A 22,613-nucleotide genomic window follows, 5' to 3' on the forward strand; every position below is an offset into this window, starting at 1 on the left:
TCCTTAAGGGTGTAGGTGACACAAGCAAATCCAATTGGGAATGGATAGTATAGGATAGAGATTTGTTAAGGGATTTAAGACAGAGTGAGGAGGACTGATGAATGGGAGCCTTAGAGCTGAGTATTAGAATATAACTTGCCTGCACACATCTAATGCTAACGCTCAATTCCAACACCGATGATACATGTAAATAATGAGAAAACAAAAGTGTCAAAGTATATTGGAAAAACAGGTGCAAAGAAGAAAGAATGTTAGAATATAGTAAAGTTTACTTGGGCATCTTAAAGTGAGGACATGCTGTATCTTAAATATTTTGTTCAGTCTAATTGCTGAGAAATAAAAGAAAAAGAGATATTCAGGTATCCAGGATAATGGATGGCAGAGCCACAAAAGATAATTCCTAGTCAGAGAAATCTGAATTCCAAAGGAAAGTCTAAAAAGATTCCAGCATTAACCTGTTGATTCCTCTCCCACCTTCCACAGCTTTCCATGAAGTTGGAGGCTACCAAACTTTATTTACCAAGTATAAAGAAGCTGTGCCAAGCCTTCATGATTCAACAAATCCTCTCAGCTATAACATATCTGACAAATGCTACCTTCCTCGTGCTGATTCATACAACCTTCTGCGAGATGCTGTCAGTGGTGACCTACCGTGGCCAGGATTAATCTTCGGCATTACCATCGTCGGAGTGTGGTTCTGGTGTAGTGATCAGGTTACTGAGTGATTGAATCACAGTTCTTTTGAAAACAAAAACATAAAAGACCTGCAATAGTAACTTTGTTCTTTCAACACTGGGACTTGGGTTTGTATCCAATGTTAGGTAACCAGACGTGTGTTACAATATATGTTAAGGACAGCAAGCCTGAATGGTATGCTTGTTAGAAATAGAAAGGGGTTCAGATATTTCAACTGGCAAGAAGGTGCTAAGTGTTTATATTTGAAGACAATTACAGGAACCTGTGCACAAACAGTGGCTAGACTATGAGTTTCCAATGTCTCAGAAACATGTTGAGAATGTTGAACTAAAAAGGGTCGTGCTTTCAACTGTCCATTTACGTCCAAACGGGCTCTCAAGATTGCTTAATCACATTTCTAACCGTATACAAGTTCCATGTGATGCCAGTTGCTTTAGGAATGGACTTTTAGAGTGGAACATTCAGAATATCCCTAAAAAATTTCATTTGCAAGATTATTCTCTCATAATCACGGAGAGGGAGAGCAACAAGAGGCAACAAGATGCTATTGTTCACCTGTGAGGAATGAGGTTGGGAACTTGTGCTCAGATTGAAAAGATTTCATCCAGAATTAAAATGGTGCTTAAAGGTGCACCTAGCTTGCACTAGAAGACAAATCTCCAGGGAAAGAGAAACTCACTATGAAAAACACTCCTAAGATTAAAAGGTCCCAGACTATGAAAGGACAAAAACAGAAGTAAACCCTTGGCAGTATAGAATCATTTTGAATTGAGATGAATTAGCTTTATTGTCACATGTCATAGAGTCATAGAGATGTACAGCACGGAAATAGACCTTTCGGTCTAACTCGTCCTTGCCGACCACATATCCTAATTAATCTTGTCCCATTTTGCCAGCACTTAGCCCATATTCCTCTAAATCCTTCCTACTTATGTACCCATCCAGATGTCATTTAAATGTCGTAATTGTACCAGCCTCCACCACTTCCTGTGGCAGCTCATTCTATATATGCACCACTCTCTGCATGAAAAAGTTGCCCTTTAGGTCCTTTTTAAATATTTCCCCCTCATCCTAAACATATGCCTTCTAGTTCTGCACTACTCCGCACCCCCCCAACCCAAGGAAAAGACCTTGTCTATTTACCCTATCCATGCCCCTCATGATTTTATAAACCTCTATAAGGTCACTACTCAGTGTCTGATGCTCCAGGGAAAATAGCCTAGCCTCTCCCTATAGCTCAAATCCTCCAAACTTGGCAACATACTCTTTAATTTTTTCCTCAACCCTTTCAAGTTTCACAACATCCTTCCAATAGGAGGGACATCAGAATTGCACACAATATTCCAAAAGTTGTCTAACCAATGTCCTGTACCGCTGAAACATGACCTCCCAATTCCTAGACTGAATGCTCTGACCAATAAAGGAATGCATGAAAAACACCTTCTTCACTATCCTATCTATCTGCAACTCTACTCTCAAGGAGCTATGAACCTGCACTCCAAGGTCTCTTTGCTCAGTAACATTCCCGAGGACCTTCCCATTAAGTGTATAAATCCTGCCTTGATTTGCCTTTCCAAAATGCAGCAACTCACATTTATCTAAATTAAACTTCACCTGCCACTCCTTGGCTCATTGGCCCACCTGATAAAGATCCCTTGCGCTCTGAGGTAACCTTCTTCGTTGTCCACTACACCACTAATTTTGGTGTCATCTGCAAAATTATTAACGATACCTCATATGTTCACATTCAAATCATTTATATAAATGACGAAAAGCAGTGGACCCAGCATCAATCCTTGTGGTACACCACTGGTCACAGGCCTCCAGTCTGAAAAGCAACCCTCCACCTCCGCCCTCTGTCTGATCTGTGTGATCTAACCTTGCTAACCAGTCTACTACGAGGAACCTTGTCGAATGCCTTATTGAAGTCCATATAGATCACATCCTCCACTCTGGCCTCATAATCCCCTTTGTTACTTTTTCAAAAAACTCAGTCAAGTTTGTGAGATATGATTTCCCACGCACAAAGATATGCTGACTCACCATAATCAGTCCTTGCCTTTCCAAATGCATGTAAATCCTGTTCCTCAGGATTCTCTCCAAAAGCTTGCCCATCACCGATGTCAGGCTCAACAACCTATAATTTCCTGGCTTTTCCTTACCACCTTTCTTAAATAGTGGCACCATGTTAGCCAACCTCCAGTCTTCTGGCACCTCACCTGTGACTATCAATGATACAAATATCTCAGAAAGGGGCCCAGTAATCACTTCCTTAGCTTCCCACAGAGTTCAAGAGTACACTTGATCAGGTCCTCAGGATTTATCCACCTTTATGCGTTTTAAGACATCCAGCACCTCCTCCTCTGTACTATGGACATTTTGGCAAGTACTCAAATTAATGCAGTGAAAAGTTTACAAATCGCCGTATTCCCTTCTCACATCATCTTAGGTACCTAGGTATAGATGCTTAAGAACAAATTCTTAGGGAAAAAGATTAGAAAAGTAAAGAAGTAAAAGGGCTAGCATTACAGATCATTACTGGTTTGGTTCTGAGAGAACTGAGTACTACTTAAAGGACAGTATACAGTATATCTGTGTGTTTTTAATTGAACTAAAAGGAAAAGGAGAATATTATATTTTATGGTTTGAAACATAAGTTGCCGACCTGGAAAGACAGGGATGAAATTGAGAGTGGTATGGCCAGGAGTGGCAGATGAGTCCTAAGAACAGGAGTGCCATTTGCAAAGAACAGAGGTGATAGGCAAGAACAGGAAGGTCAGGGTCGAAAAGCCTGAAAAGTAGGAGCAAAATGATTCAGGAATGAAGCAGGATACAGGTGATGGAAGCCTGAAAAAATTGAGGATTGTGCAGGGAAGAGGTTAGAAGCCACTGAGAAGTGTGCGTTCATTGAACTTGAAGGGTAAAACTGGGGCAAGGCAGGAAGCATTAAAAGCAAACTGCTCAAATGTAACAATGAAATGCTATACACAGGCAATGAGGCTGGGAAGTGGGTGGTGGAGAAACCATCACTCTGTTAAAATAGGGCTCCCGATCCAAAATCAGGGTCACTCTGCTGAATGGGGAGAGTAGAAAAAGTTTTATCTAATCTTTGCTGTATCTCAGCGCAGAATGATTGACAGGGTAATGCAGAAAGAATTTTAATCTGTATCTAACCTATAATGTATATGATAATATGCTAGGAGTACTTGACACCTCAGTTGATGCTGAATTCCCCAGGAAAAAAAAATTGAATCTCTTCTTTTGAGATGTTTCTAACAAGAAGATCTCACCCTACTTTTACAGGTCATTATCCAGCGTTGTCTTGCGGCTAAGAACCTGACACATGTGAAAGCTGGTTGTGTCCTGTGTGGCTACATAAAGCTTTTGCCCATGTACCTGATGGTTTTACCAGGCATGATCAGTCGAGTACTTTACCCAAGTAAGTTTTCTAGATCACTTTCCTATTTGCTTTGAGCCAATGAATTCTCGCAAATGGACATACAAACCAATACTGGAGGAGTATTGACTTGTACTTGCAGAAGACCTTTTTTTGGAGTTCCCTCCAAAACTGACTATATTGAGCATTAATGTAGGATGTACAGACCAGTACGAAGTGTGAGACCTCACTAACGCTACTGCATAATGATAATGGGAGGTGGTGTTGCCAGTTTTAGACTAGCAACTTCCTAATCTCACTTATTTTCTTGTGTGGAGTTGAATCCCTACTCCTGTTAATGGGAGCAGGGAACCTTTAAGCCAATTGCTTTAAGTCAATACCACAACATTGAGTTACCAGTCTAAATATCCTATGCTGTGGGTGTCTGTGCATATACTGTCCTTGAGGCTGCTGCTTTCTTATGCTAAGACTCTTCAACTTCTTGTGTATGGTAGCACTCCTTCATTTACAGGTTAACACTCCTTCATTTACAGGTTGTCATTAGGTTATCAAATGCAACTATTTAGTGCAGTGCATAGGATCTCATACTCATTCTGGATTGGAGTCTTCTGTCTTACTGATGTCAAACCGGTATGGTCAGCTACATCCAAGTGTTACATGATCTTATTGCATCACATAACGTACCATCTCTTTCTGTACAACGCTCACTGCAGCTTGTTGCAGACTGTTCCCAAAGCTAATAGACTTCTTTGGCTGACCATCATTACACAAATTCTCAGGTTCTCTTAGTAAAGGCAGCATTGACATCTATATCCATCAAACTGTTTTCTTTTATCCATTCATGGGAGGTGGGTATCACTGCCAGTATTTATTGCCCATTCCTATTAGCTCCTGAGAAGATGGTGGCTAGCCACCTTTTTGAACCACTACAGTCCATTGTTGGTACCAGTCCAGTATCTGAAAAGTCACAAATAATGCTTAACATTGTAATCATCAGCATAAGGCCCCAATTATAATCTTATGATGGATGGAAGGTCATTGAGGAACAAGCTGAAAATGATGGAAACTAGGACATTATCTCAGTAACTTACAGAGATGTTCTCGAGCTGACATGACCAAACTCCATCAAACACAATCATCTTCATTGAAGGGCTTGTCGTGTGAGGAGCAGTTGAGGACTTTGGGTCTCTACTTCATAGAGTCTAGAAGGATGAGGGGGATCTCATTGAAACATACAGAACACTAAGAGGCCTGGATAGAGTGGAAATGGAGAAGATGTTTCCACCAGTAGGACAGACTAGGACCCTGGGGGCACAGCCTTAGATTGAAGGGATGACCCTTTAGAACTGAGATGAGGAGAAATTTCTTCAGCCAGAGGGTGTTTAATCTGTGGAACACACAGAAGGCTGTGCAGGCCAAGTCATTGAGTGTATATAAGGCAGAGATAGATAGGTTCTTGATTACTAAGGGGACGAAGGGTTATGGGGAGAAGGCAAGAGAATGGGATTGATAAACATGTCAGCCATGGTTGAACAGTGGAGCAGCCCTGAGGAGCCAAATGGCTGAATGCTGACCCGAATATTATGGTCTTAGGTATGACTCCCTACCACTGGAGAGCATACATCAGACTCCCATTGCCTCCAGTTGTATTAAGACTCCTTGATGCCACTCTCAGTCAACTGCAGCCATAGTATGAAGGATAGCCACTCTGAGCTCACCTCACCTCTGGTACTCAATTTTCTCATCCATGTTTAAACTAAGATTATAGTAAGGTTAATAATTGAGTGTCTCTGACAGAATCTATGCTAAATGTCAGTGAGCAGTTTATTACTGAGCAGGTGCTGCTTGATAGCACCAGTGATGACACCTTCCATTGCTTTACTGAAGATCAAGAGTAGACTTATTGGACAGTAATTAGTCAGGTTGGATTTGTCATGCTTTTTTTGGTACAAGACATTCCTGGGCAATTTTCCACATTGTTGAGTTAATGCCAGGGTTGTAGCTGTACTGGAACAGCTTTGCTATGTGTGTAGCAAGTTCTGGAGCATGCATCTAGTGCTCCTGCCAGAGTGATGTCAGGACCTGTAACCTTTGTACTGTCTAGAGCTCAAACTGTTTCTTCATGTGGAATGATTTAAATTGGTTGAAAACGGGATCTGTGGTGCTGGCTGCCTCTGGAGGAGGCTGGGATTAATCATCCACTTGGCACTTTTGGCTGTAGATTGTTACGAATGCTTTAGCATTATCTTTAGCATTGATGCATTGGGCTCCTCCATCACTGCAAATGAGAGTATTTATGGAGTCTCCTCCTCCAGTGACTTGTTTAATAGTCTAGCATTGTTCACAACTGGATGTGGCAGGACTGCAGAGCTTAGATCTGATCCATTGGTTGCAGAATTACTCAGCTCTGCTGATCATTTGTTATTTATGTTGTTTGGCAGTCCTGTTTTATAGCTTCATGAGGATGATTTTTAGGTATGCCTGCTGCTGCTCCAGGCATGCCCTCTTGCACTCTTCACTAAACCAGACTTGATCCCCTGGCTTATAGACTGTCAGATGTGCCAGACCGTGGGATTACTGATTGTGTTGGAGTATGATTCTGATACTCTTGATGGCCCACAGTGCCTCATGGATGCCCACATTTGAGTTGGTAGATCTGTTCAAAGTCTGTCCCATTTAACAGGAGGACAAGATTCCACAAATATCCCTATCCGGAGTGATGTCAGAATCCAGCATGTCAGTATAAATGACAATGCTGAAACAATTGCAAACATCTTCAGCTACAACTGCCAAGAACATGATTCATTTCAGCCACATTCTGAAGTTTCCAACATCACAGACACTAGTAATCAACCAATTCTTTTCGCTTCACATGCTGTCAAATAATGGCTGAAAGCACAGTATATAACAAAAGAGGAGAAAGTGAGGACTGCAGATACTGGAGCTGAATATAACAAAAGACGCTGACGACATACCAGCAGAATATTGAAGATCTGTGCTTTAGAGCTGGCTGCACGCTTAGCCAAGTTGTTCCAACACAACCACAACACTGCCATCTGCCAGACAATGTGGAAAATTGCCCAGGTACGTACTGTCCACAAAAAGCAAGACAAATCCAACCCAGCCAATTACTGTCCTGTCAGTCTACTTTCAATCATCAGCTAAGTGATGGAAGCTGTTGACAACAGTACTATCAAGCAGTACTTGAGCACTGATAACCTGCTCACTGATGCTCAGTTTGCATTCCATCCACGTCACACAGCTCCTGAACTCATTCGACACTTGGTCCAAATATGGATAAAAGAGTTGAATTCCACAGGTAAGTGAAAAAATAGCCTTGGCATCAAGACAGCATTTGACTAGGTATAAGATCAAGTAGCACTGGCAAAATTAAGGTCAAGGGAACTCAGAGGGGAAACTCACCATTGGTTAGAATCACACCCAGAACAAAAGAAGACAGTTATGGTTATTGAGATTCAATCAACTGAGCCCTGAGACATTACTTCAGGAGTTCATCTATCCTAAACCCAACCGGTTTCAGTTGCTTCTCCATAAGGTCAGGAGTGGTTTACTGATAATGTCACAAATGGTACTGAACATTGTGCTTTCCCAGATGCTAAAGCAGTTTATATCCACATGCAGCAATATGTGAACAATGTTCAAGATTGGGCTGATAAGTCACAAGTACCAAGCAAAGACTGTGTCCAACAAGATAGAATATAATAATTTCTTCTGAATTTTCAATGGCAATACTATTATTGTATTCCCATTATCAACATCCAGGGGTCACAATAGACCAGAAACTTAACTGGACTAGCCACATAAATGCAATGGCTACAAGAGCAGGTTAGAAAGTGGGACTTCTATGGTGAGCAATTCCCCTCCTGACCCCTCAAAACCTGTCCAACATCTACACAGGAGTAGACACAAATGTGATGGAATAGTCTCAAGTTGCCTGGAATCATGCAGTTCCACTAACACTCAAGAAGCTCAACACCATCAACAAAACAGGCTTCTTGGTTGGCACCCAATATAACATCTTAAATATTTATTGGTAAACTGTAGCTGCAATGTATACTGTCCCCAAGATATACTGTGGCAACTTGCTATGGCTCCTTTGACAACACCATTCAAATATTTGATCTCTATTAAATAGAAGGGTGAGGGTGGCTAATGAATAGACATCTGCCAGAAGGGCTGGTTTATAATGGAATGTAGCCGTAATGTCAGTAGACTAGTAATAGGCAAAGACTTGAGAGACTTGGGTTCAATTTTCACCATCTCTGCTTAATAAGTCTGGAATACAAAGCTGGCTTCAGTAATAGTGCCCGTTAAACTGTCATTGACTATGAAACAGGCTGCTTCAATAAAAGAGGAAGATCTGCTGTCCTTAACTAGTCAGGCCTAAATGTGACTCCAGAGCCACAGCAACATGGTTGACTCTTAGCTGCTCCCAGAAATGGCCTGACAAGCCACTTAGTTCAAGGGAAATTAAGGATGGGCAGCAAATACTGAGTTTGCCAGTGAAATCCCCTTCTCATAAAAGAATTAAGAAACAAAATCTTCTTCAGCCTCTGACTTGGAACGATATGATCCTGTCATGGAATCAAAAACCTGGCACTCTAATTCTAATAGCACTGCAGGTATAGCTCTGTCTCATGGACTGAAACCTTTCAAGAAGGCAGCACACCATCATGCTCTCAGCAGTAATTAGGTTGGCCATACCACCATAATTATGAAGTTCTTCAAGAGACTGGTCATGAACTCAAAACGGCCAACTTGTCCCGAACCCGTGCAGTTTGCCTGCTGACATATCAGGCACTGAGGAAGCAAATGTGGCTGTGGTAGCGAGTTTGTTTCACGACATGGTTGAAGAGCTTCATGGCAGAGGAAAGGACCTGGGAGTTGCAGTGGGAGAGGCATATCAGGTCAACAGCAGATGCCATCTCCTTTTCTCTGCACTCATCCCTGGAATATCTGGACAAGGCCGCCTACATCAGACTCCTGCTCATCGATCGACTATAGCTCCACCTTCAACACCATTATCCCCTCCAGACTGATCCCAAAACTCCGAGACTTAGGTCTTAGCTCCACCCTCTGCAACTGGGTCCTTAGCTTCCTGACTCATTGATAGCGATCAGTGAAGATAGACAACTGCACTTCCTCCTCCATGATGACACTCAATACTAGAAACCCCCAAGGATGTGTTCTTAGCCCCCTACTGTACTCCCTGTACACCCAAATGTGCAACCAAATTCCAAATGAATACCATCGACAAGTTTTCTGATGACACCACCATGGTAGGTCAGATATCAAACAATGATGAGTCAGAATACACAATGGTGATAGAGGGCTTGGTGAAGTGGTACAATGAGAACAACCTCTCTCTCAATGTCAGCAAAATGAAAGAACTGATCATTGATTTCAGAAAGAAAGGAGGAGAACACACCCCCATCTACAACAATAGAGCGGAGGTTAAGACGGTTGAGAGAGTCAAGTTCCTTGGAGTGATGATGACAGACAACCTGTCCTGGAATTCCCACATAGATGCGACAGTCAAGAAGGCACAACAGTGTCTCCTCAGGCTGTTTAGAAAATTTGGCATATTCCTAAGGACCCTCACCAACTTCTACAGATACATCATAGAAGCTGTCCGGGTACATAACAGCCTGGTATGGCAACAGCTCTGCCCAGAATCTAAAAAACTACAGAATGACGTGTGCACAGCCCAGACCATCATGGAAGCCAGCCTTCAATCCTTGGACTCCATTTACACCTCTCGTTGCTGCGGAAAGACCGCCAACATCATCAAAGACCCATCCCATCCCAGTAATGCTCTTCTACAATCTCTTCCATCAAGCAGAAGTTACAGAAGCTTGAACACACACCAACAGGTTCAAGAGTACCTTCTTCACTGCCTTTATTGTACTGATGAATGGACTCTCTAACTTCAAATAATGTAGCTCTTGTTAATCTTGCATACATCCTGTCCATATAACTTGTGCGCCTCACTGTGTCCAAGTTTTTTTCACTCTATAATCTGTACATCCTTGCTTACTAGGATCTGCCTGTACTTCTCGTAAACAAAGCTTTTCTCTGTACTAAGTTACACATGACAATATTTCAAATTAATCAATAATTCTAATGTTGCCAAATCTATCTCCATTCTACCAACTCATTAGCTAAATCCCCAATGCTGCAGGTAGATGCCAGTTTGAGAGTTTAAAATTTAAAGTCCTTGTTGTAATCTCATATTCTCATTAGATTTCTCCATCCTGACTATATAACAACAGAAGATTCAAAGTTTGCCCTGAAATCTGTTTTGGAAACGGAAGACGTTGGTTAGAGATTGATAATAACTTTTACTGCTCCTCCAGTTTAGAATGAAATTCACTTTGTCTCAAACTCAGGCTTTTCCAAAACTGAGTGCGTTCAGTGAAATAGTTTTTCTTTATGTAAACTGCTTTCACGAACCTGAAGATCAATCACAAGGTATGGTCACATGTATCTCCACACAGAGATAAGATTGATCTCAAGATTGATAGATTCAGAGACCGCTATCAGCTTTTTAGTGGCTAACTGTATACCATTGGACATCTCTTCACCTCAGATAGATCAAATTGATCACCCAAGCTCTTTGATCACTAGCTTGTGAATGTATCAGTCAGAAAATGGTCTTTCCACTACTGCCTTTTTTCTCAGGAAAGGTGTAGCCATAAAGTTTGACAAAGCCTTTACAGACAACATTTATCTAAAGGAGATGAATGAACATGCTCACAATAGTTACCAGAAAACTAGCCCAGTGCACTCAATCTCACTGTGGAGACACCAATTCACCATCTTCCCTTATTCAACTGCAACCAGGACAGCTAAATAGCATAAAATTTTGAATAAGCTTCTCCCAGAGAAAACTGGGCTTGGAACTGCAGAACAATATACACCTGCCCATAGTTATGAAAATCAGAGGAAAATGCACAATTGTTAAAAGACTTTGGCTGTACATTAATCAATTGGAAAGCAAGGGTCATTTACTCGTGGGGCTACTGTGGGTGATTTGGTGATAGGGAAGACAAATATTCTGTTGTGCAAGAGCACTTCTGAATATAGAAAAAAAAGAAAGTGCACAGAGGAAGGTTCTTGTGGTGCAAGGGTAGAGTTCAAGGTGAGGAAACCTGCATTCATAATCCTACCTGCTCCAGAGGTTCACAATAATGTTGATGAGCTAGAGAATTAGAAGTGTTTTTTAAAAAAGAAAATGCACAATGGAAAGCATTAAGTAAGACGACTTAAGACTCAACGATCGAAGACAACATTTTTTCAGGAGGGCTATGTCCTAATGTCCTAATTTAAACATCAACTCTAGCTCTTGGTTTACCAATTTCCTCATTTTGCTGATTCCTGTCTGTGTGAATTTTTTTTGACTAATTATTTCCCGTTTGGATTTGACCCCTACAGGTAACTTTCCATTTTCAGAACAATTTTTCTTTACAGGCTGAGTTACAGAACATTTACTTTCAACATTTTGGTTAATTATTTCCCATTTTAATGCATTTTGGTTGGAAGTACCTAAACATCTTGTCAAACTTTCGGTCAGTACCATCAATAAGTTTTACCTTCAGTCAAAGAAAACTACAAATAAATGTATATTTAATAGTTGAATTAATTTCAGTATAAAAATGGGGTTTAAAGTGTCTAGAGGCACTGCAATAGTGTTTCTACCTCTAAGCCAGAACGTCTGGTTTAGAGCCCACCTGTCCCAGGAGTACGATGTAACATGTCTGAACAGGTTAGTATAAAAAAAAACTCATTGTGTTATGTGTGCACCTATGAAAATTTATTATAGGAAGGACAGAGCTCTGAAGCAAACAATCTTAAGAACCACTTTGAATTTGAAGAAGTTAATTTGGGGCAAATTTGGAAAACCCATTCTAACGATTCAATTTTTTTCCCCACAGATGAGGTTGCTTGTATTGTGCCAGAGGAATGTGAAAGGATCTGTGGCACATCTGTTGGTTGCTCAAACATTGCTTACCCAAAGCTGGTGGTTGCATTGATGCCCAATGGTACGTCATCGGTTGCACTATAAAACCCAAGCTCCTTCATCTGCACTTCCCATTCCTGAATCCTCTCTGCAATTGATTCAGAGCTTATCCCACTGATTTCTCTAGTTCTTTCTATTCTACTGCCTCATATGATTGACTTGCTGCAGGGGCAATGACTGTCTCATGGTATGTTGCAAAATAGAGGAAGTAAGGACCACAGATGCCGGAGATCAGAGTCGTAAAGTGAGGTGCTGGAAAATCACAGCCGGTCAGACAGCATCCGAGGAACAGGAGAGTCAATGTTTTGAGCATAAGCTCTTCATGTATATGTCATGTTTATGTCTTCATCTTCATGGTCATGTTCAGGGGAGTTTATTCCATTACAGGGAATATAGTGATTGACACTGAACTCTTTCTTAATGAATGTTGACAGACATAGCAATTTCTAGTAGAGGGTCATTGTACAGCAATCAAGAGCAAGGTTTTGTCAAATCCTAATGCAAGGACACCACGGCCAGTTGTAACACATCACCCATGCCTTATTGTCAGTGAACTCAACCAAGGCCAGTGATGGAATTTGGATTAATCCTCAACTAAATGGCACAGATCCATATTGGATAAACTACCTCAGCCTTGTTTTTCATTCTTTTTTCAAAGGAGCTCAAACACAGAGATCCTCACCTCAGTCTTCCCATCTCTCTAATAAATCACATATCATTAAAATTCAAGTTTAATGCTACTATTCCAATATTTCCTATTATATCCTTGATTGCATGATATTTTAGAGTCAATGTGTGGTGGTAATGTCACTGCAATAGCAATCTAGCCAATATTCTAGGGACACAGCTTCAAGTCCCATAACAACAGGAGCTACACAAATTTGAATTCATTTAACAAGGCATTGAAAACTAGTAATGGTGACCATGAATCCTATGTTAATTGTCATGAAAACCCATCTGGTTTACTAATATGCTTTAGGAAATAAGCTATCTTTACCTGGTCCGGCCCATGTGTGACTTCAGATCTATACTAAAAACTCTTATATGCCCACTGAAGTAACTAGCAAGCCATTCAGTTCAGAGGCACTTGGAGATTGGCTGGCTTTGCCCACATTGTGAAATAATAAATATATATATTTCAATGTTATCAGTCACTGCCCACAATTTACGGTGTTGATGTCTTACTCTATTTTTCCTATTGTTCCTCAGTGTATCTCCCGTTTGATCCCATAGTTCTATAACGTGTGTCCTCTATATATTTCTCTCTTCCCTTGTGTCTCCAACTGGACATCTCATGATTTCCCAACGTGTCCACCTATGTATTGCATGAAGTCCACTCTTTATACATGTCCAACATTCCCAATATCCTAGCCTACAATTGGCTCACTTTCTCTGTGTATCTCCTGACAGGACTGCGTGGGTTGATGCTTGCCGTGATGTTGGCTGCTCTCATGAGTTCACTAGCATCCATCTTTAACAGCAGCAGCACACTTTTCACCATGGACATCTGGGCAAGGTTCCGGAAGGGGGCCAGCAACAAAGAGTTGATGATTGTTGGCAGGTAAGGATTCATTAAGAGGGCCTGGGACTGTTTCAGAAGACCATTAAAGATTAGTGTAGCCATACAGGCCATTCTGAAGAATAACAGCTCGTGCGTCACCATCACCTTTCCCCAACCTCTGCAAAATTCTGCAATGACAAGGTGTAAATGAAGGTTCAACTATTGAAACACTATGATTTACATATGCTTCTTCTCTTCCTCAGGGTCTGGATTCTTTGTATTGTTGCAATTAGCATTGCTTGGATCCCTGTGGTTCAGGCAGCACAGAGCGGGCAACTCTTTGACTACATCCAGTCTGTCACGAGCTACCTAGCCCCACCCATTGGTGCAGTTGTCCTGCTTGGAGTCTTTGTGAAGAGAGTCAATGAACCAGTAAGAAGCCCTTCTGATCCAAGTTGACAGCAATTTACAGAATAAATTTTCATATTCATGTCTATACTATCCAACAGAGTTCCTAGTTCAGGTACAGCATAGGTTAGATTCAAAGTGAAGTTCCATCAAGGATACCCAAAGCAGGTGCACCCTGAGTAAAATGCTGAGTAAAGGGGTCCAAAATTCTCTGATTATTTTGGGAGGGAAGGTATATTAGAGCTCTAATAAAGGAAACCAAAATTTGAAATAAGATCCTTTGAAATCATTATGTCAACGTTACATTCCTTCTCAAGTGAAATTGGCTCCTGGCAGAATATTTGACCAGATTCAAAGTGTTGCCTACTTGCGGGTCGGGGCAATGGAGTCAAAAGTTGTTGTCCAGAAATACTGCCATTTCCATCAGAATTTCACACGACATATAAGTTGAAATGAATAGAAAACAAGTTACCAGCATAAATTGTCAAATCAATTTGTATTCATGGGTTTTAATTTTAAAAAATCATAGAATCCCTGCAAAGTGGAAACTGGCTATATCACCCCTGTAAAGAGTACCTCATCATATCGCTGCATTTCCCATGGCCAATCCACCTAACCTGCACATCTTTGCACTGTGGGAAGAAACTAGAGCACACAGAGAGGACCCATGCAGGACATGTAAATTCTACATAGACAGTCACCAGCATGGCGGCTCAGTGGTTAGCACTGCTGCCTCATAGTGCCAGGGATTTTGGTTAATTGATTCCAGCCTCAGGCAACTATCTGTGTGGAGTTTACACATTCTCCCTGTGTCTGCGAGGGTTTCCTCCAGGTGCTCCAGTTTCCTTCCATAATCCAAAGATATGCAGTTTTGGTGAATTGGCCATGCTAAATTGCCCATAGTGTTCAGGGACATGTAGGTTAGGTGCATTAGTCATCAGAGGTAAATTAGAATTATAGGTTAGGGGCATGGGTCTGGGAGGGTTACTCTTTGGAGTGTCGGTGTGGATTTGTTGGGTCATATGGCATGTTTCCACACTGTAGTGATTCTGTGATTAACTCAGGAGTATAGTACTGTGAGGCAGCAGTGCTCACCACTGAGCCACTGTGTCACCCAATTTACCACACCTTTAGACAGAAATATCAGGTTTGATGGAAGCAATTAGAGCTTTTTTTTCTTGGTTCTGCTGCTAAAACAAATCTGCAAACTACTGTGATGTAGTTTTAGGCAGAGCAATACTTTTCTTTCTATCATGAACCCAAATGAAGGGGTTTATTGCAGGCAAAATAAGTGTAGAAAGAAAGTGAACACCGGACGAGGATACAACAAGGTATTCTTCGGCTAAAGTGTACAGATGTTTTCTATAGAAGCATCCAATCTTTTGGTTATTTTATAATCGCTAGGTCATACAAACAATCACTTCCTCCCACACAAGTGACTGCCTTTGGGCTAAGATGGAGGCCAACTGAATAATTGGCTCATAGTGTGGGCAGCTATCACATAGTTGAGAGGCAGGCTCTTCTTTTCTCTTAATTTTGTGTGTTCTATGGTTATAATTCATCTGAGACAAAGTTAAATTAAGTTTTGTACTGTCTTACTTCCATGTTCTGATTAAGTCATTGAGTTTTTCCTGGGTTCCTGAGAATCTAAGAACCGCTAATCTCTACATTAGTTATTTTGATTTTTGTCCCATGGTTGTCTCCAGGTATATCCATCACATAAACCAATCCAACTGCTACAATTGGTCACGTAGTACTTAAAGGAGAGCCCAGTGACACATACTTTGAATCCTCCAATGATTATTCTAAGAATGACATCAATACTTTTTGAGCTATTTCATGGTAATCTCTCAGGACTCCTTTTATTATCTTAAAATTATCTCCTTAAAAAATAACACACAGAGTAACTCAGCCATGTGAAACACTTTCGTCCTGTGACCTCTGGCCCAAAGTATATCATAAATCCATTTATATGAAATAAAGTACTGCCAAACTACCTCCAAAGATTGCACCAACTGCAAAAAACTGCCAGCTTTTGCGATTAATTCCACTTACAGCCATTTGTGCATTCCCATGCTTAACTATTCAATCAACATAAAGATTAATTCTATTATTATAATTAATTGATTCGAGCAATTCCCTATACAAGATTGTGCAACTACAAGTATACTTAAGCTCCACTCCTTAGTTACACTGGCAGTTTTAGACACAAACTATGTTCCCATCCCTTACAGTTGGCTAAGGAATGGATCATAGATTCAAAACATCTGATACCTTGAGATAGGATTCAAACGCAGGTCCCAGGCTCAAAAGGTCAACATGATTAATGCACAGAGATAAACTGTCCCTTAATCAAACAATGCTACTCCAGAAATTGTACCATCAGTATACCTCAGTCACCAAAATGCCCAATTATTTTGCTTTGGTGCTGTTATCCAGAATTTTAAAAATGACTTTCACTGGGCTTTTTCAATAAACTGAAAATAATCTGTTCATTATAATAAAAAATGTGGAAAAACTGGCATTCACAGCATAATCCAGAATCATAACTGCTTCCCTTTTTAATCCCAAACAAATGCACTTGCATAGGCACAGGACAACAGCAATCCTGCGATGATTTGCAAAAAAAAAACCCTTGGATGTAGATTTGCTCGCTGAGCTGAAAGGTTCATTTTCAGACGTTTCGTTACCTTACTAGGTAACATCTTCAGTGGACCTCAGGCGAAGCAATGCTGAAAATTCCTGCTTTCTAATTAAATGTTTGGGATGGTGATGTCATTTCCTGTGGTGATGTTATTTCCTATGGTGAAGTCACTTCCTGTTCCTTTTCTCATGGGGTGGTAGATGGAATCTAACTCAATGTGTTTGTTGATAGAGTTCTGGTTGGAATGCCATGCTTCTAGGAATCCTCATGTGTGTCTTTGTTTGGCTTGTCCTAGGATGGATGTGTTGTCCCAGTTGAAGTGGTGTCCTTCCTCATCCATATGAAAGGACACTAGTGAGAGAGGGTCACATCTTTTGTGGCTAGTTGGTGTTCATGTATCCTGGTGGTTAGTTTTCTGCCTGTTTGTCCAATGTAGTGTTTTTACAGTCCTTGCATGGTATTTTGTAAATGACGTTAGTTTTAAAAGACGTTAGTCTTTTAAGTTCATTAGCTGCTGTTTTAGTGTGTTGGTGGATTTGTGGGCTACCATGATGCCAAGGGGTCTGAGTAGTCTGGCAGTCATTTCCAAGATGTCTTTGATGTAGGGGAGAGTGGCTTGGGTTTCTGGACGTGTTTTGTCTGCTTGTTTGGGTTTGTTGCTGAGAAATCAGCGGATTGTGTTCATTCTTTTTGAATACACGGTATCGGTGATTTTCCTCTGCTCTGCGTAGTTCCTCTATGCTGCAGTGTGTGTTGGCTCATTGAAATAATGTTCTGATGCAGCATTGTTTGTAGGTGTTGGGATGATTGATTCTGTAGTTCAATATTTGGTCTGTATGTATCCTCTAGTATCCTCACATACAGATGAGGAAGGACACCACTTCAACCGGGACAACACATCCATCCTCGGACAAGCCAAACAAATACATGCACGAGAATTCCTAGAAATATGGCATTCCAACCAGAACTCTATTAACAAACACATCGAGTTAGATCCCATCTACCACCCCCTGAGAAAAAGGAACAGGAAGTGACTTCACCACAGGAAAATGACATCACTGACCCAAAGAAACCCAAACATATAACTAGAAAGCAGGAATTTTCAGCGTTGCTTCGCATGAGGCCCACTGAAGATGTTACCTAGTAAGGTAACAAAATGTCTGGAAGTGAACCTTTCAGTTCAGCGAGCAAACCTACATCCAAAACCTCAATCTGAGCTACAAATCTTCTCAAAACACACTAAAAAAAACCCTTATCTACCAATGGTTTTTAAAAGAAAGGGCATATTTTGAAAACTCCTCACAGTCCACCAAGGTTTTTGTTAACAAAATCAGATTACTGACAGCAATTTTAACACAGCGTCCTGCTCGCATGCCCACTTGACTCTCCTTGGCATGCTGCAATGCTCCAGAGAATCACAGTGCAAACTGGTGAAACAACATCTCATCTTCAGATTAGGTACTTTACAACCTTATGGATTTAATGTTGAGTTCAACACCTTCAGATTGTGAACTCACTCCCATTTCTTCTATTCTTTTAGCTTGACTTGTTGCATTCTCTGTCACCATGTCCTATCTCCCCTCCCCCCACTCCAGTGGGACCATCTGTACTTAACAGGCTGGTGGTGAGGTACATCATTGTTCTATCATTCTCACTTTCCGATCAGTTAATCTGCACCATCAGCACCCTTTTGCACCCAGCACTCCAATTCCCCACTACTGCATAAATGCTGTCCCGTCAGCTTTGACGGAGAGTCATCAATACTCAAAATGTTAGCTTGCTCTGTCTCCACGGATACTGCCTGACTCGCTGTGATCTTCAGCATTTTTGTTGTTTTCAGTTCAACTAGCTCAAAGCCATATACTCATGGAACATCGAATTCCCAAATTTTACCTGGAGAATGAAAGAGTGCCTATCTGCCATCTTCCGAACCTTACAGCTGCTTCTCTTCTACTTCTGACTCTTTAGATGTTTGAAGTAGAAGTCAAACCCAGCCAGAGTTGCTAAGGAACCAACAATTAATGACAGCCGACCCTTTAGATTCCAGAAGTGTTCAAACAGTTCAATAGTTGACAATTTTTCACATATTTACTAACGTTACATATACATATAGATATTTATGGATTTGATACCTGGTGGCTAATATATGCAGTACTTGTTATGAGTGACTTCTTGTTCATTCCCCCTGCAGGGTGCTTTTTGGGGCTTGATTGGTGGCTTGGCAATGGGCCTCTGCCGGATGATTGCTGAGTTTACTTATGGCACGGGCAGCTGCATTTTCCCATCGTCCTGCCCTTTCATCTTCTGTGGAATCCACTACCTACACTTCGCCATCATCCTGTTCACCTGCACATGTGTGCTAGTGCTCATCATCTCCTTTTGCACTCCATCAATTGAAGAGAAACATGTGAGTTCTGGTAAATGAATATCTGTTTCTTTACCAGATTATAACAAGGAGAAGATGGGAATCTATTTCTCTTTGCATTCAATATACTATATCTTTTCTCACCCTGTTTCTCTTTCTTTTTGTGTCGATCATCGTCTTTCACTTCAGCCTGTTTCTTTCTCATTTCAAAGCTCTCACTGATAAATTATTTATGTTATTGAGAGAGAAAGAGGAATAAGAAGAATCAAACGGAAGGAAAGAAAATGAAAGAGAGAAACAGAAGGCTGAGCATTCATATTTTATTTTCTGATGAGATATAGATATTGATGGCAAAGCCAATATTTGGTGCCTTTCTCTATTTGTCCTTGAAATGAATGGCTTGCTAGGCCATTTTAGAGAGCAGTCAACAGTCAATCACATTACTATGGATCAGGCCAGACCAGGTAAGGATGGCAGATTTCCATCCTCAAAAGACAAAATGAGTGAACGAGAGGCGCTTTTGCGACAAGCAGTAGTTGTTTCACAATTACTATGACAACTTCTCAATTCCAACTTTTTACTCCATCAGATGCAATGGTGAGATTTAAACCTCTGTCCCCTGGTTTGCCTGAATATTGTGGAAGTGATAGAGGTTACTAGGACTTTACATCTTGCACTGTCATGACAAACACAAAAATGCAAACTTCAAACAATCATTGCAATTTATACTACAAGAGGAAACGGGTGCTGATTTATTGACAAATTGCTCCAATCAATTAAGATGTTCCTGTGGAAAAAGCAACACAGACCTGTAGTCTTCCCATGCTTATAGATGATTCAAAAAAGGAACCAAGCTTTAATATATTCCTTTGACTTACAGAGAATGAATATAAGAGGACCTCATTCACTACAATTAAAAAGAAATATATTCAAGGCTTGTGAATTACCCATTAGCATTCTTATTTTCCCCATGGCCTTGCCTCAGGAAACATAGTGACTTGGAAATTATTCACCACTATTTTTCTTTCCTCTGATAGTATACATTGTTGTGACCATCTGAAATTTGGCATTCTTGCATTTGTCCTGATCAGAATATGATGAAACGTTCAGAGGTATGCCTATTTTTTTCAGCAACATTCAAGCTCCATTACTGCCAAGAGAGTGTATAAAATGATCAGTTAATAGACAGGACAGCACACAGAGAAATGCAATATGACCATTAGTGACTGAAGCAAGTTTAAAAAACAGTAGCTGTTTGACTTTGTAGCTTCATCGGCTCGTGTACAGTCTCCGCTACAGCCAAGAGAAAAGAATTGACTTGGATATTGTGGACAAAGTTAAACCAAAGATCCAAACACAAGAAGAAGCAGAAAATGGCACAATTGACAAGCACCCAGTGACAACAGGTACTCACTCTATAAATAAGGAGTTGCTAATACCACAAAGTAACAAGATTAAACTAAAGGAAGGGAGTCAGAAATTTAAATAGAGTATTTTTGAACACTGAGTGAAATGAATGCTTAAATATATAACTCACAATGTGAGCTCAGAACCAAAAAGTGAGTATAGTGAGTCCATAATGAGACAAAAAGATTAAAAAAATAGTTACTCCCATAGAATCAAATGTGGATCAGGCTACTAGCTAAATCATTGAGTGTTGTACCAGAAACATCTTCAAAACTGCTAGACAGTTCAAAACAACTGTATAGAAATATCCTGAAAGTTCTGTACATAGAAAAAGTCAAAGTTGCATGGAAAACGATGTTTAACTGTGTTGCTGGAACCATGGAATGCCATCTGAGGAAAGTGACTCGTAAGTTACATACATGAGAGGTAGTTTGATAATGTGACCAATCAAAGTCTGGACATAAGCAGCAGCAGTTGAATTAGCCTAATGCAATAAAGTTAGATGTAACGGGAGACCAGTACTTTAATGTTGGATTTGAGATGCATCACATAAGTGGAAACAATGTTCTAACTTCAGAAATAGGAATGGGAATTGTAATGGGTTCAGTGTTCAAACTTACATCTCAAAAACAATGTTCATGAAATTCATTCTTTACTTGTTTCATTTGCAGAACCAAGGCAAAGAAAGCATCTCTTCATCCGTTGCTTGAGTTGGTTCTGTGGAATTAACTCAGAGTCAGGGCCAGAACCAACAGAAGAGGAGAAGGCAGAGGCCATGAGGAAAATGACAGACATCAGTGAGAATAGGATCTGGAGTACTGTAGTTAATATAAATGCCATTCTCATGATGTGTGTTGCACTCTTTCTGTGGGGCTTTTATGCTTAAAAAAAATATATATGCTTCTTCTCTTTCAGAGCTGTAGTCTCCTAATATAAACAGTTTCACTGTTGCCAACCTGGTTTGAACAAGCTTTCCTCCAGGGCATACATTATGTCTGTTTCTCGTGTCCAAATTGGATCTCTGTCTTCAATTTCTGGTTCTCCTTCACTTTTGGATAATTTTCAAACTGTCCCTTGAACTTATGTCCAAAGTACAAAACAAGTATTGGTTCACCAACAGGTTCAAAGAAGATTCCAAAAACCTAGCTATTCAAGATCAACTCAGATGAGTAACAACAAGTAGCAGTGCAGGCTTTTTCTGACCTGACATGACCTTATGTTGGATGAATGGAAAGCCATAAGAGATAATAGTCTGCAGGAGGAAATCCAAAAATTGAAGGCACAACACTCTGGACTGTCCATGGACATTGTCTCCTGGGAACATGTAAAATGTTTACAGTATAAAGAAGCATTTTGTATCAGACGTAGCTCTGTTATAACACTCAAGCCTCTGAGTCAAAATGTTGTGGGTTTTGATGTCACTCTAGGTCCATGAACTGAATAAATAATCCAGGCTCAAAATTCGATGCTGTCTTTCAGTTGAGACATCACCTAAGCCACCTGTGCCCCCACAAATGGATAGAAATGGTCTCGTGACACTATTCAAAAGGAAAAGAATTGAAGTTCTCCCTGTTTTCCAACTCCAATATTTATCTCACCACCTGCGTTACTAAAATAGACTACCTCACTGCATTTTGTCAAACTGTTTCTTTCCAACTGAGTTGTTTCTTATACTTCAGAGACTATATTTCAAAATTACTTAACAAAAAATAAAGGACTGTAAATGCTGAAAATTTGAAACAAAACCAGAAGTCGCTGAAGAACCTCAGCAGGTCTGGCAGGATCTGTGGAGCGACAGCAAAGTTAATATTTGAGGTCCAGTGACCCTTTCCATTCTGAAGAATGGTCTCTTGTCCCAAAACTGACAAAAAGTTCTGTTGGCTGCAAAGTACTTTGTGTCATGGTATCATGAAAAACACCATATTCATGCAAATCTTTCTTTTATTCTGGTTGATTTTAAACATTTTTATAGTTCCAAATTAATAGAATTTTAAATGGACAAATGATACTTGGAATAGCACTTGAGTTCTACAAATGTTCTGACCGCAGTTATATTCATTCCCCACCATTCCATTGACAAAGGGACTCTCTTCTCCACCCAATGACCAAGACAACTCTCCACTTCCCACCAAGCCAGCTCACAAACATTGCCTG

At 40.5% G+C, this 22,613-nt stretch overlaps 1 protein-coding gene across 1 annotated transcript in view; it reads left to right on the forward strand.

Moving 5' to 3' along the window:
* The window catches only part of slc5a2 (solute carrier family 5 member 2), a 61,835-nt gene extending 39,931 nt beyond the window's left edge, over nt 1-21,904 (forward strand). Inside the window, exons 8-15 of the mRNA XM_072589543.1 lie at nt 484-713; nt 4,000-4,135; nt 12,049-12,156; nt 13,545-13,695; nt 13,899-14,067; nt 18,879-19,094; nt 20,320-20,458; nt 21,131-21,904. Coding sequence (XP_072445644.1) covers nt 484-713; nt 4,000-4,135; nt 12,049-12,156; nt 13,545-13,695; nt 13,899-14,067; nt 18,879-19,094; nt 20,320-20,458; nt 21,131-21,345 — 1,364 coding nt within the window. The 3' untranslated portion in view covers nt 21,346-21,904. The remainder of the gene's footprint in view (nt 1-483; nt 714-3,999; nt 4,136-12,048; nt 12,157-13,544; nt 13,696-13,898; nt 14,068-18,878; nt 19,095-20,319; nt 20,459-21,130) is intronic.
* The last annotated feature ends 709 nt before the right edge of the window (nt 21,905-22,613 follow it).

This window comes from Chiloscyllium punctatum, chromosome 19 (assembly GCF_047496795.1).
Source record: "Chiloscyllium punctatum isolate Juve2018m chromosome 19, sChiPun1.3, whole genome shotgun sequence".
Lineage (NCBI taxonomy): Eukaryota > Metazoa > Chordata > Chondrichthyes > Orectolobiformes > Hemiscylliidae > Chiloscyllium > Chiloscyllium punctatum.